The following is a 15,553-nucleotide window of genomic DNA, read 5'->3' on the forward strand; positions in this document are numbered from 1 at the left end:
AGGCAGTTTCGTAAATCGCTTTTAAAGAAGTGTAGGGAACTGCGCAGTAATCCGACAATTCTTTAAAAAAAAGCCGCAAGCGAAGTAGAAGAGTTTGCAGACTTTCACTATTTTGCAAATGTTCCAAGATGGCGATATAAAATCTCGTGTACTTTTCACATCTGAAAAAAAAAAATTTTATATAGAAGGTTTTCGTTATTATAAAAGTTTTTTTTATAGAAAGTAAGACAGATTAATCAAAAAAATTTAAAGCAACCTAAAAGGGATTAACACTTTTTAACTTAATTATACTGAAATAAGTGTAAATAACAATGCAACTTATAATAACTTTAGAATGAAAATTTAATTAAAATAATAAATTCAAAATAAAAATAAGCAAATTTTTAAAGCTAACAGAACTAAACTACAGCATAGCCTCACAGTTGCAGTAAGTCCTTTTATATGAGTGAAGAATATAATTCGCTAAGAAAAACAATTTAATAGCAAAAGTCTATATCTTTTAGAACTAAAATAATAAAAGTTTTATATAAAAGATTTAACACGTGCCTAATCAAATGTGAGGCCGGCCGATCTACAAATCTTGCAGACTCGGTGATTTCCATTAAAGACTGCCTCACGATTTTGCCTTCATCGTCGAAGCGCCAAATATACCAAATAACTTTCTTTCTGATATCAACAAGTTTTTCCATAAAACTCTATTTACATATTAATTCAAGAACAAATTAAATTCCCAAAATGTTATAAATAAATCAAAAAAGAATTAAAAATCCGTTAAATAACAAAAGTTGCTAAAAAATTAAGAGATAATTTATTTAAAAATTAAGAATTTACAATTAACAACAGATAATTTAAGGGAACCTTAGACGAGTAACTTTTATAAGAAACTCAGAAAAAACAATTTATAAAAGTTGACCTTGGCAAGATCCAATGAAAAGTGTGTCGGGCAGTTGTAGTGAATCCAAGCAACTTTATAGATCGCTTTATGAAAAGGACTAAACACGAGTAATGAGTAAAATTAAAAAAGTAATAAGTATTAAATAAAATTAAAAAAAAATTATAAAAACCCAACTTTTCTAGGATTTAAACTTTTTATTATAAATTAAAATAAAAATCGAAAGTCTTGAAAGGAAAAATTATTTTATATATGTAAATCATCTGAGAAGATAAATTCTATTTAACTAAAAATAAATAAACGTTATTATCATATAAAACTTAGAGTATTTTTTATTTTTATATAATACATAATAAAAATTAAACTTTTCAAAAATATCAATTAAAATATAATTAAATTTTACAATTTAAAAAAGAAACCTATAAAAAAAATTTTTAATAAAATTAAATTAAATTATTAGCTTAAGGCTATAATACAAAATTTCTGAACCTGAAAAAAATAAATTTTATTAAGTAAAAAAAAAAAAATTAAAAGAAATATAATTATTACAAGTAAATCATAACTAAAAATTTTCTATAATATAAAATTATGACTTTACAAAAATAGAAAAGTGTAGAATAAATAAAAGGAAAATATAGAAAAAATATAAATCTTTCCATGTAAATCATAACAAAAAGTAAACTTTTATATATAATTATGTTGTTCTAAAAGCCATTATAAAATTTTTAAAGATTGAAATAAAAGATTAAAAACTTTTATATACATAAAATCATAAAAAAAAGATTTCTTTAAATAAAATTGAACTTCTTATAACTAAAAAATTCTTTAAAAAATTATAAATTATAAATAATAAAAAAAGAAAAATTAAAAAAATAAATTATTTTGATAATTAAAAAAAAAATTATAAATTTTAATTTAAATTGATGATTTGAGTAGTAAAAAAATAAAAATAAAAAAAGGACCGGAGCTTCGAGTTTTGGCGTCGAGTGTTCAACTTTTCACACTTTAAAAAGTTTTTTAAAAGGGAGTTAACAAAAATTTCTTCTATAAGAAAAACAGTTAAAATAGAAAATATTTCTTATAGAAAAAGTTTAACGATCCAACAATAAAGTCGTTAAATAAAAGAATTCATAAAAAAATAAAAATATAATTTAATTTTTTTGAGTAAAAGATTACTGATCATTATAAAGTTTTGCGAGCAGTTCAAGTCTAAAATAAAATTTACTATAAAAAAACAATAAAATAAAAAATAACTTAAAAGTAAATTCAAAGAAAACTAATACTTTTTCTTCAATTATTATCAAAAAACATAAATAAGAGCTTTGACAGTTTTTCTGTTAACAAGAAATTAGTAAAAAATATGAAATAAATTTAGAATCAAAATTTTTTTATTTCTATTTCTAATTTTTTCTATTATTAAAAGTTGATATTATTATGATTCCCGAAAGAACTAAAATTTATAAGCAAATTAAATTATGATTTTCACAAAAAGGAGTAAAATCTTATTAGCAAAGCAGAAATAAAAAACATACACACTTAAGGGATATTAAGCTAAAAATAATTCTATAAATAATACGACCTTCTTTTCGAAATAAAAAGTTTTAGTAATAATAAAATATAATACGATAAAATAAAAAAAATAATAATTATACCTTTATTTATTACGACAACTTAGAAATATAATATTTTACTTTATTTTAAGTTAATGCCGAGATTATATAGATACGCATAACAATAATAATAAATTCTTAAAAAAAATTACTACAATACGTGAAAAAAATAGTAAAAAATATTATTTATTATTTTGTGGCGCAATTAATAATAATAAAAAGTAAAAGAGTTTATAAAAAACGTTCAACCAGTTTTTTTCGCGTACGTAAAAAAAAATATACAAAAAAGTATTTCTAATAAATTGTATTATTAAAAAATAATTATTTACATAAATATTATTATTCATAGTAAAAATTTCTAGTAAAAGTGTAAAAAAAGTTTATGAAAATACGTCCTACCATTTTTTTCGGCATATTCAAAGCTACTCTCCAAAATTTCATATTCTACAAATATTATTGGTGTAATCAGTTCAGTAAAGATTTAAAGAGTTGCTGAAACAAAAAGTACCGCTAAGCCGCAATTTATGTAAATTATGAATACTTTTACGATTTTAATAAGTGAAAATAAAATATTCATATATATAATAATAAAAGGAAAAAATTTGAGCAGAGCCTTAAAACAAGTTAAAATTTTTTTTAATATAGTAAAAAAAATAAATTCAACTGTTGGAAAAGCTATAAAAAGGTACTGAAGAAAATATGTAGTTTAATAATAGTAACAACTGAAATACTTCGCTATAAATATATATAGAAGTTGCAATTTTAGAATTTTTACGATATGAAAAAAAATAATAAATAAAGTTTATGAAAGGCAAGAATTTTTGTGATATATATTTATTGAAACTCTTCTTTAAAAAAGTAAAAATGGTTTATAATGAAACCCGCTAGAAGTAAGCAAGCCTCCTTTAGCGCCACAGTTCCAGCAACCCACAATTTCAAAATCAAGGAATTTAATGAATAATACGAGTCCAATGCCTGCGTTGGTCCATCTTTCGCGATTTTTAATGACTTATAAAAGGCATTAAGAGCTTCACAATATTCTCCGACGCGTTTATGTGCCTTAAAGTAAATATATAAATAACACTGATAAATGTTTAAAAGAAAATTTCTGAACATTACTTTGCCTGACATGTAATACACCCGCCAATCATTTTCATAGAACTCCGTCACTGTACTAAATATAAAAATTCATTATCAATAAAAATAAAGTCAACGAAAAAATAACCGAAATAGAACAACAGGAAGTGTAAAGTTTTCAAGCATGCTTCGTATTTTTGTTGACCGCGGGGTCAAAGGCGCTTTTAAAGTACTCATAATAACAAAAACAATAGTGATTATCACCATAAGAACCATCAAAACACAAAAGGTAAGTTCTACGGCTTTGACAAATATAATAAAGCATAGCAAGTTGGAGGTAATGGTAAGCAAAAGCGTCTTTTTTATTGGTTATTCTAATATCATCTGTAAAATAATTAAAACAAATATAAAAAAACGTTATTTAAATATAAAAAATTGATGGATAAATAATGATGATATAGTGAAAAAAAAATAAAAGGAGTTAAAATTAATGCAGCAAAAAATGTTGGGGTTAATGCACGGCAAGCTCGCCTCTTTATATTTTTTGAATGGTTTTGTAAAACAAAAAAAGTGTTCCTATTCGGCACTCTTTTTTTAAAAACCACGTGGTGGTTGACATCAATATACTTTTATTAAAAGGAAAGTGTAGGAAAAATTTTACAAGAGTAATATTTTATTTAGACCATCACAATAATTAAATAGTATTAAGTAAAATTACAATAAAAGTAAAGAATATACTATAACCGGAAAAGTTTGACAGTAAAAAGATAGCTTGTGTTAAGCAGCAAAAAGCACAGAAAAAATGCTCCAACGTTTCCTTTTTCATTAAAAAAAATTATTTAACAGCATTAAAAACCCCTCCAATGGAAAGTTACTGCTAAATTGTAGGGGTTGTTTTCAGTACAAATACTGAATAAATAATTGTACAGCATATTGCAGTGAATCTGTAAGTTATTATATATAAGCAAAAAACGTTAGAAAACTTTAATACATGCATTAAAAAATACCAATAACACTAATTATTTATATTCCTACTCCTATAGAGAAGCGAAAACCGACCGAGCACGTAAGTAATAAAACCAGAAAAATATAAAAAAATTTTCAATTGCCTTTTTATACTAAAATAATTTTTTTAACAATAATGGAAATAATAAATAAAATATAAAGAAATACGCAAGACAAAAGTTTCCACGAGTCGACTCTTAAAGGATTCAAGGATAAGTCGTGTCTTAAGCAGTTGATGATTTTCGTGACTTTCTTGCTCGTTATTACTTTCATAAATAATAAAAAGTATAAATATATTGATTTATAAAGTAGAAGCCAGAAAGTAATACATGCATGTTTTTGTTTGTTATTATGTTTCATTTTAGGAAAAACTAAAAAAAAATTTCTTATATTCTTATTATTGTCTTTAAAAAATAAAATACTAATATGAAATATTATAAATAATCCGGAAGTAACTTTATTATTTGTACCCCGAAATTTTAGATATTACTGTTCTTGTTACTTCTTGTTATTTTAAAAATTAAAGGAAGATAATAATTCGGACTAATAAAATATATTCATAATAAGAAATACAAACCACAATCGCATGGTAAAAAGTTGATCCAACTTTGTGCTTTGTTATAAAAATAATCGAAAAACACGTGGCTTTCAGGAAAAGTTTTAAAAACTTTAAAATCATTGGCTGTGCAGACTTCACGGAGGCCAGTTTCAATATTTTTTATGATATTGAGCTTAAAAAAGCATTTATTATATTTTTAATGAAAAGTTAAAAAAAAAAGTTACTTAAATTAATAGGAAGTCTTTTTAGTGATAATAACTGGAAAAAAAAATATTAGTTTTACAACAACAACGTAATGACTAAAGAGTTACAGTTGACTCAAACTTTTCCATAAATACAAGTTTTTAGTACCAACTAAAAACTCTGATTTTAATGTTTTTATGCAACCAAAAATTTTAGAGATATATTTTAAGTTTTATTAATACAGTAAAAGTAAAAATATCGTTTATAGAATATATATAAATTAATGGTAACGTAGTTATAAAATTTAATGAATTTTTGTAATACTCAAAAAAAAAATAACAGCTCATAAAAAATTATGACGATTACCTGATTGGTTAGTTCTAACGGAAAAGGGAAAAAAAAGTCCAACTTTTTGAATGTGTCGTATTTTATTTTTATATTTTTCCGTTGCAAAAGTTTTTGTAGCAGTTTATAGACTTTTGTAGCTTCTGCATTGCTGTTTAACTGTAAAAGGTTGCAAATAGAAAAAGAATCATTAATATAATAAACTTAAAAAAGTACGGAAGTTGGGCGGCCGCAAGAGTGGAATGTACTAATTTTCAAATCGTACAAACAGTTGTAAAACGAAAGCAACGTCTCGCTTCCTAAAGAATAGTGATTTCACTTTTTGTAGGAATTTTTAAATAAAAATAAGTAACTTTTTGTGTTACTTTTTGGTAGGAATAAGAATATATTAAAAAGTTTATTCTATAATTATTATTAGCATCGTCACGCTATTCATAAAAATAAAAGAATAAAAACATCAAATAAGAAGTTTCATTCAAAGGCTCTACAAATTTAATAAAAATAAATACTATTTTCATCATAAATAATGAAGTCAAATAGCAACCATTAGATGAATCATTACAATAATGACTTTAATGAGTACCACAATAATTGCTAAAACGAACATAAAAATTACTGCTCAGTATATATAGTCCCTGTACTTCGCATAATAAGACTTATAGGCGCCAACAGTTATATTGTTATTCAATTAATTTCTTTAACTTCTACTTTTCTACTAATCATGAACGATATCAATTTATTTAATGATCCGTATATAAATTCTCTGAAGTTTTCTTCAAACTTTCGAGACTCATGAAAACCGGTTTATATTACTTATTATTATATGCCGTTAAAATTTAAACTGAAACAGATTCATTATTTTTTAATACCAAAATAACTTATATTAAAAAAGGGGATCCTATTAATGTTTTGATTTATTTTTGTATAGTTTATAATAACAAAAATACGTGATATCATATATTACTGTAATTATAATGACATCGCATTTGCTAATTATTAGAATATCAAGAAAAATAATGAAGTAATGCTATTAATATTTATGTATTCATTAAAAAATATTACTATCAGTTGGGTCGTTCATTTGTTCAATCTCCTGGATAGACAACCTGCAAATCACGTGGTCTTTGAAACCGCATGCACTTCTCCTTCCCACAAGCTCATGAGCCTGAAGTAAAAAGAAGGTGGCCAAATTGTTGGCTTCCTGAAGAATTAAAATATTTACTAAAAACATGAACAAGTACGTTATAGTATCATTAAAAAATATACAACGCGGCTATTAAAAAATTAACGTAAAATAATTGATAGCGTGGAGGATACACCTGGTTCAATCACATGCCCAACATTCTAATATACCAGTTCTTAACAAACTGTCAATAATTCTAATGCAATAATAAGTAACTTATGAGCTCCCGAGTAATAAATTTTAATGAATTATACTGCTAAATGAGCAGATGTCAAAAGAAGAGCGCCCAATGGGGGGTATTAGAAAAGGGTTACTGCTCTGCGCAATTGCGAAAAGCATTGAGCTTACTAATAAAATAGAGCTTAAAAAATATTCAGTAGAAAAAAATTATGTGTAATAAAAAAAACACGGAAAAGGGCTAACATATATTGCATACGAAAATTATGGAAAAAAGAGGCTCATTAAAAAAAAAAGGCCACCACCATCCAACCAGCTTCGGTATATAATACGAAATTTAAAGTGCTCACCTTTACGTTTCTCAGAGAACTTTTCACAGTTTCATGTTCATTAAAAAGTTCGCAAAGGCTCAGAAAATGGTTAGAAGTTTTATACACAATATTCATAGGAGTATTTTCCAACGAAAACTGAGCCTTGTCCACGCGCATGCAAAAGAGCACGTGATATAATGAAAGCCACGAGTGCACCAGCAACTTTTCATCCGCTCCTTTGTCGCGCTTCAAAACAGCCAGTAATATCTTTGTACGTGTGATAATAAACAAATTTTTTTGGGGCATCATTAAAAAAAAGTTTTTACCAAGTTTTTAATGAAAGTAAAACCATATAAAGAAGTAAAAGAAGTTTTTATGTATTTAATAATTGCGCTAAAAATTATTACAGTGCAGAACGGCACAGTGTTATTGTGAAACGAAAAGAGCAGAGCAAGTCAGGAGCGAGAAAAATGCAAAAAGCCACCCACCAATGATAATTATCACTGTTCAATGAGTTCAGTCTTTCTTATGAGAGTTTATTTACAATTTTTTTTAACAAAAAGAACTGAGAATCGCAAAATATTTAACGAATTACAAAAAAATTTAATTTTATATATATAATCACTAAAAAATATTCAAAGGCCATTAAATTCGTAAAATTAAAACGTGTGTTTATGTTTATTTCTAATTTTCTTAATTTATATATTTTTCTTTGTAATACTAACACCTATTCTTTATTTTTAATGCTTAGAAAAGTGGGAAAGCCAACAAGTTCCCTGTATCACAATTATTTAAGACTTTCTAACAAGTTTGCGGTGGCGGTATGGTTATAACTTGGTGCAGTTTGTTAAAATAAGCAGGCAACCTGCAACAAATTGGCAGCGAGCGTAATACGGTTAGCTTGATCGCTACAGAAAAGGTAAGAGCCATTTGATTGGCACTTTTGAACCACCAATCGTCTTAATGCCTCCGATTTAGAAATAAAAGAAGAGAAACTCAACGCTGCAGCTTTAGTTTTTTCGCTGCAGTTGGCTAGGTTATAGCACGCAATTAAAACTCATTATTCTTTGGTATTTAAAGAAACGAAAACCGAAATTTAATGAAACTCCTCCTTCCAACAAATCAATTAGCTCCGTGCATGCCCAACCAGACCAATCAAAAAGCTGCTCTCGAGTAAGATCGACTGAACAACATAATTCCTTTTCAAAGTCTGATAAGCACATTGGTCAAATTTTCTTCCGTACTTTTAATGAAAAGCGGTTTACCCAAATTCTGAAAAGAGCAAGAAATACTATTGATCATTGCCTCCAAGCATCCAATGGCGAGCCACTGATCTCCAACCTTCTGGGTGTCCTCAAAAAGTCCACGCAACTTTATTAAAATGCAAAGTAATATGAATTAATTATGATGAAAATAATAAATTAATAATTGCCTCTTCCCACTTTCGAAAGGTCAAATTTTCATAATTCCGAAGCGAAGAATCCAACAAGAGGGGCTTCAACAAATATACAGATTCATGAAAGAGCTCCTTTTCCCGCAAACTATAGAAATTCATTAATACTACCACATATATAAAAAAAGAAAAGCACAAACACTTTAGAAAGTTCGTTTATAAACAACTCCAAAACTTCATTAATTTTATAATTAACCCGTGATTCACTTATAAAATTGTGAAGATTGCAGTGGCCAATGTGGATATGCCAATCAGGACTTTCTTTAGAATTTTTGCATGCGTTTTCCCCAGAATCAAAGTGCTCCACATCTTCAAGACATTCAGTGAGACCAAAAAATATTAAAAATTCGTGTCGTATGGTATATAAATTTTTTTCTTTAAATTTTGTGTGCAGCCAGAAATCCCAATGCTCCTTCGTTGGGGTTACCAGAGCGCAAAAATCAGCAATGGTTAACTCATTCTTTGCATCTGATAATGTTGGCGCATAGAGAGTTCCATTCTATGTTACTATAAGTTTAATGAAAATTTTTTCTTTATTCATAATAAGAAAAACCTCCATGAGTTCCACGTGGAAGGTTGCGCCCTCAATGCTACAAGTAAGTATTGAGGGTCGCAAAAATAAAGAGCTAAGCATCGTCTTTATAACAAAGTCATTATTTTTTATGAGTTCCTTCACAAAATGTTTGGAGGCCACTCCAGTGTTTTCGCGCCAATAGCAACTGTTGATCACTCTAAAGTATTCTACGCAACTTTTTCAATATGAAAGTTACAAGGAAAAAAAAAAGTTAAAAAAAGCAATACCGCATATATATAAGAAGAGAAGTTTCATAATTGCTGTGAAGCTCATGTAATTGACCAAGAAACCAAAGAACTCTCACTAAAAAAAAAATAGTGTAGTACCGAATCACTTATGTTATAAGTGGATATAAAAAAAGTAAAAAGATATAGCAAATATTACTATGGAAAAATATATATATATATATATAGAAAGAAGGGAAGAAGTCACAGTAAAATAGTACTGGTAATAAAAAATTTATAATAAAACTGTAAGTAAAAATAGTGAACGTAAAAAAGCTAATTAAAAGTTAATAGACTAGAGAGAAAGAATACTCCCTTTTAGTAAAAAGAGAAACCGGCAAAATGATAAAAGTACTATAGAAAGGAGAAAAAAAGTATTTCTTAATATTTATTTTATATTATAAAAACTTTTAAATAGACTTAATATTATATGGAAATATTCATTATTATAAAATAATAATAAAAATATTCGTAAAAAACTATAAAGTTCGGGAGAATGCAAGCTGAGAAGGAGTTCATAATATTCAAAAGTTTTTTTGTGCGCTCGCAAAAAACTGTACACCGAAGAAGTAAACATTTCCTTTATCTTCGTATTTTCTTTTCGATCTAATAAAAATTTAAAAGCCAATAGAAAAACAGAATAAATGAAGTAAAAGGGTTGTTTAGTCAGATAAAAAAAGTTCAAGTTTACCGTTTAATAAAAAATATAATTATTAAAATTGAAGTTAAAAATATATAATATCATAAAAATTAAAGCAAAAATGAAAAAAGTAATGCACCAAATATAATGAAGTTATATTTAATTAATTATGAAAAATCGTGAGATAAAATATACTAATAATTAAAAAACCTGAACAAAACTTAAAACTTTTCGAATAAAGTTTTTCCAGTTCAATTTCGCAAAGGCATAGACAAAACTTTATATAAAAATATTATACTATTAATACTTTCTTTTATCGATAATAAAGAATTTTCTCCACCAATTATAACAGATATAAAACCTATATAATTATATTTATTGATTAAATAAATTAAACTTTTTCAGTTCAAGCCCACAAATGCATATTTAAAACTTTTTATGAAAATAATATACCAGTAATACTTGGAAAAATAAAATATTCTAATATTCACTAGAAATATCCATATATAGAAACTTAATATAAAAAATGTTGACCTTTTTTAGCCAATAAAAAAAAGAAAAGTAAAAATATCTAAAGAAGGTATTTTATTTTTTATTTGTGTAAAATAGTAAAAAACTTTTGCATTATAAAAATTTTAACATTCCAGTTATATAAGCATGCTGAAGAAGCTGCACTATTCTTTGGTTTGCTTATAATTTCCCAATTTTTTTTCTTTTAATAAATAAATAATGCTTCTTCGAACTGCTTTAAATTTTAGATTCTTATGAAAATATAACAATAACTGGAATAACACTATACAGTAAAAAGAATATAACTATATTTAATAAATATTTTTTATAACAAAGTTTGTTATAAAAAAAGACATAAAAGTTTGCTTATATGTTGAGTTCATTGAAAACTGGTATATTAGAGGAAGTAAAGTCGTATAATAAGAATAATTATAAAAAGTATATTACAGACAATAAAGTGATATATAATAGGAAACTTATTGATTATTATAAACCCAACTGCACCACAAATAAAGAAAAAGGGGGGAAATGCAGCACGTGCGAGATCCAGACTTATATAATCACATGTGCGCTCCCTTGAACACTACGCTCTTATTATGAACATATAAAAAAACTCCACTAAGGTTCAAAAAGTTTCTTCGCTTTATAATATATAAGAATAATTAAGTATGATAAAAAAAACGACCATCATAATAAAGTAGAACGTAAAAAGTTAATTAATATTTATAAATACACAAAAAATTTATAATACTATCATAGTTTTTAATGTATTTATAAATCAAAAAAATTAGAAGTCTATAGCTGTAAAAAAAAAATTTAATAGTTGAACGTAATAAGAAAATAAAAAATATGTAATGTAAAGTTTACGTTTAGCTCGAGAGTCTGCTCTTCGCTTAAAGTATAAGAAAGCTCACGCGATCCCGAACAAACCAATGAATGACGCTCCTAAATTTAGTAAAATAAATTTAATTTAAAAAGAAAAGCCCTCATACACTAGCCTGTAAACACGTGTGCATGCTGAACAGCTTATGTATTAGCGGTCTCGAGTTCGTGTCTTTTTTGTAAAAGTCTAAAAGTATAAATATAATAAATTATTAATAAACTTCTTTATCAAAAAATTTAAAGAAATTAATAATATTTAAGAAAATATACTAGTTTATTGTTTTTTGAAAAAATAAAATAAAATTTATAAACCAATCATTTTCCAGTTTTTCGACAATAGTTGTGCAAAATTACGAATGAACCCAATCAAATCACCGCTTTTCAGTAAAAATTGTGAGGCAAGAAGTTTTTCTTCCTTCATATAGCCACCATTTCTTAGATGGCTGTCTACTTTTTCTTTAAAAAAGCGGTATCCAGGCTGGCGGGTATAATTCTTAATTATTCATAGAAATAAGTAGTATATTTTTAGGACGACTAAAATTTATATGAATTTTTTCAGTAAAAATAATGAAAAAACTCAAAACACACATGAGCACGCCGTTGACTGTTCCACTCTAATAAGAACACAAAAGTCGGAAGCGATAGAAACTCATAAAAATTAAGCTCTTCTCCTTTACTGGTTAAAATATATCAACTTTTGGCTTAATGAAAAGAGAATATATATAAAAACTTCTCTAAAAAGGAATGTGAAGGTTTTTTACCGCGCGCAGATCTTCGAGAGCTACCAGAGTTGGACTAAAAAAAAATAAATAATTAGAATATTCATAAAAAAGTAACAATAAAAAACAATAAAAAAAAACATTTAATTTATGGCAGGGAGTCTTCATTATAGTTTTTAAAGGTTCTCCATTGGTCCTTTCAAAACTCTATGAAAAAAGATTTCCACTGGTTCAGTTTAACTCTTAGGAAAAAGTTTACTTCATTCATCAATGTTTCGGTAGAGATTTTGTCCGAAATCACTGGAAGCTGCTCGGTTTCTAAAGTTTCTTTGCCAGACGAAGTGAACTTCACAATTTTCCAAGTCTCTTCGCTGAAAAACAATGATATTCATAATATCGGTAAAGTTTCTTGTTCGAAAATTTTGATAACGTAGTATAAATGTAAAATATAAAAAAGGATCAGGCGTAGCAACTTTTATTTTGTTTTTTCTTATAAAAACATTATCATGTTGCTATTAGCAGTACTGCCGGAAAAAAATACTTTTCTTTCCATAATCACAAAAAATTAAGTACAAAGTTTTATATTTGTCGTAAGCTTGTAGTAAACATTCCGCCATTTCGGTCCACGTGAATTCACTGAGTTGAATCTCAAACTCTTCGTTTACTAGAAGAAAAAAATAACACATTATTTAAATTGAAAAGCCCCAGAATTTTAAAAGTTTACATATAGAAGAGAAGAGCATTTATATTTATGAAAGTTTCCAACTTCTAAAAAAAAAGCTTTTTTTGGCTACTATTTAGTAAAATAGTGTTACGCTTAACAGTTGGTCTAAAAGTACCAAGCGCGTGCTTATGCAGAATAGCATTCTTTATAAAAACTTGTTATGAATAAAAATTTTGATTATTAGAAGTTTCTTTAAATAGAAGCGCTTACAATATTATTAACTTATAAAAACCCCAAACTTTTCTTTGTCATTATAAACCGCCGCACAATACTTCTTCAGAGTTAAACTAGAAAAAAGCAAGCAGATAAAAAAAAGGAAATGAATTTTTATCTTTAACTTCGCTCGATATCTTTCATTTACCTTTTAACCAATTATGTAATGGTACATAGCCCGATTATTATAATCATAACCATCATTTTTAATAATGGTAATAGTAAAGTATATTTAAATATATTTATTGCATTTATATAGAGAAATTTTTTTTTTGTGCGGCCATATATATGATAAGACTCATTGTAATAAGAAATTGCAACTTTTTTAATGAAGTAATCGCCGCTGAGAGACCCACGTGATTTTTTTTTTAAACTAGCGGAACTGTTAATAAGTTACGAAGAGGACAGTTACACGTTACATATTGGTCAGCGTTGGAATTGCACGTGTTTTTGTCAGTAATATAATAACAGTCTGTTGAAATGTTTTGCTATTTCCAAGTTTTTACCACTAAGACAACTTTAAAAGTTTTAAAAACTTAACGACTCCACCTGCACTATATAAAAAGTAAATATGCTATTAAAATAAGGCAAACTTTGCTCGATAATGTGATAGCGTTTTGCTCTAAACTCTTCATGTTCTTCAATAAACGGAACTGATCGGTAAATTCTGCTGTAACGAAATTTATAATTTTTTAATTAAAAAAGATAAAAGTCAGCTTTCCTCGGAGAATTTAAATATTCCAAAATTTTTAGACCAAACGGGTAAGCAGGGTTAACCGCAAAGGCTAATTCCAAGACTCGACTGAGAGAAGTGAAATCGGAAATAGCAAATAAAATCTATTAGTATTAGAGTATAAAAAATGGAGTTTGATTTTGAAAAGATGACTTAAGTAATAAATAAATAAATAAATCTATAAATGCAATAAATATTTTCAAGTAGCAAATAATAAAATTAGCAAACTAAAAGTTGGTTAATTAATTTATTAACTGTAATATTATTATTGAGAGTAAAAGTCGTTATCAACTTATATTAAAAAATATATAATATAGTATAATTATTGTTAATTATCTCAGTAGGTTTAAGTTTACTTTTGAATAGCGGTCAAGACAAGGCCAATAAGTTGGAGCAACAGATAAGGCTGATTCGGAAGCTTGTCTAAATTATTTATTTTATTTATTTATTAAGCTTTCTTAAAATTAAATAGAGTATTTAAAACAAGTTAATAATATAAAAATACAGAATTAAAAAATATCTTTTTATTAAATTTTTGAAAAAAAATCAGGAATAGAATTTTAATTAAAATTATCACAATAAGGAATATTAAATACATTAGTAACGTAATTTAAAGGTTTTAAAAGGAAAAATTATGATATTCTTTAACCTTGCTAGAGGCATGTTCTTTAATTCTAGAGCATGTTTTGCAATACGATCCCATAACACCACATCGGCTCGATCAAGTGAGACGGCCTGCAATTTTAAGCAAACATGAGTGACCTTCATATGTTATATTAACTGATGTAAAGCAGCGCACCTCAATACAATATATAATTGATTTCTGCAAATTGTTCCTTGCCTTGTAACAATCGCTAAGATTTGAATAAACAAGCTTTTTAAGCTAAAGCGTAATATTAGTACAAACAATACTTTTAACTGTGCGTCATAAGAAATAAATAAAAATAAATACCCTAGAAGAGGCATGTAGCTCCGATAAAAGTATTTTTTTATAATATTTTATAGCCGCTTTGTATTGACCTTCCAGTTGAAGAGATAAGGCTTTTTCATATACAGCAGAAAGCTGCTTTTTCAACTAAAAAACACTATTAAAACTAAACTAGAATAGAAAAACAATTTCTAAATAAAATTTAGATGACACTGAAGAAATCAGTAATTAATAAGTATAACTTACTTCTTGACTTTCAACAACTTTTTCTTTTGAAACAATACCGTTTTTGCCAGCCTCGACCTTTTTACCAGATTTTTTAAAAGCTTTAAACGATAGCTGATGTATGTTATCTTAATAAGAACACAACATAAAGGAAGTGAAAACAATTAATATAGTAATATAAAAACATTAAAAAATTTAACGCTTATGATAAGCATTCAACACACCATCAGGACATCGGTACAACGATAGTGCAAAAGAATAGTGCGGTTGTCTACCGTTATCCAGTTAGTGTGTCTGTAGAAAATGTAGTAAAAGAACTATTTGCACAGTGAAGAAGTGCTTGATAAAATAAGATATATTTTCTGAGTAACTCGCCATCCTTATTA

The 15,553-nt window shown here is 26.5% G+C and overlaps 2 protein-coding genes across 2 annotated transcripts; both read right to left on the bottom strand.

Annotated features, from left to right (window-relative positions):
- Nucleotides 1–11,530: 11,530 nt before the first annotated feature.
- Nucleotides 11,531–13,944, bottom strand: LOC135120089 (uncharacterized). The gene is made up of 8 exons (XM_064044433.1): nucleotides 13,875–13,944; nucleotides 12,918–13,008; nucleotides 12,604–12,715; nucleotides 12,486–12,551; nucleotides 12,356–12,420; nucleotides 12,214–12,301; nucleotides 11,980–12,118; nucleotides 11,531–11,544 (listed from the first exon to the last, which is right to left on the bottom strand). Exons 2-8 carry the CDS (start codon nucleotides 12,959–12,961, stop codon nucleotides 11,531–11,533), a joined length of 528 nt encoding a protein of 175 aa, XP_063900503.1. The 5' UTR covers nucleotides 12,962–13,008; nucleotides 13,875–13,944.
- A 33-nt stretch (nucleotides 13,945–13,977) lies between these two features.
- On the bottom strand, nucleotides 13,978–15,414 carry LOC135120090 (calcineurin-binding protein cabin-1-like). Its single transcript, XM_064044434.1, has 7 exons — nucleotides 15,392–15,414; nucleotides 15,189–15,281; nucleotides 14,967–15,089; nucleotides 14,814–14,897; nucleotides 14,664–14,749; nucleotides 14,371–14,437; nucleotides 13,978–14,118 (listed from the first exon to the last, which is right to left on the bottom strand). Exons 1-7 carry the CDS (start codon nucleotides 15,392–15,394, stop codon nucleotides 13,978–13,980), a joined length of 597 nt encoding a protein of 198 aa, XP_063900504.1. The 5' UTR covers nucleotides 15,395–15,414.
- Between the last annotated feature and the right edge of the window lie 139 nt (nucleotides 15,415–15,553).

This window comes from Zophobas morio, unplaced genomic scaffold (assembly GCF_036711695.1).
Source record: "Zophobas morio isolate AGI-343-1 ecotype UQ-CSIRO unplaced genomic scaffold, CSIRO_AGI_Zmor_V1 ptg000336l, whole genome shotgun sequence".
Taxonomy (NCBI): Eukaryota; Metazoa; Arthropoda; class Insecta; order Coleoptera; family Tenebrionidae; genus Zophobas; species Zophobas morio.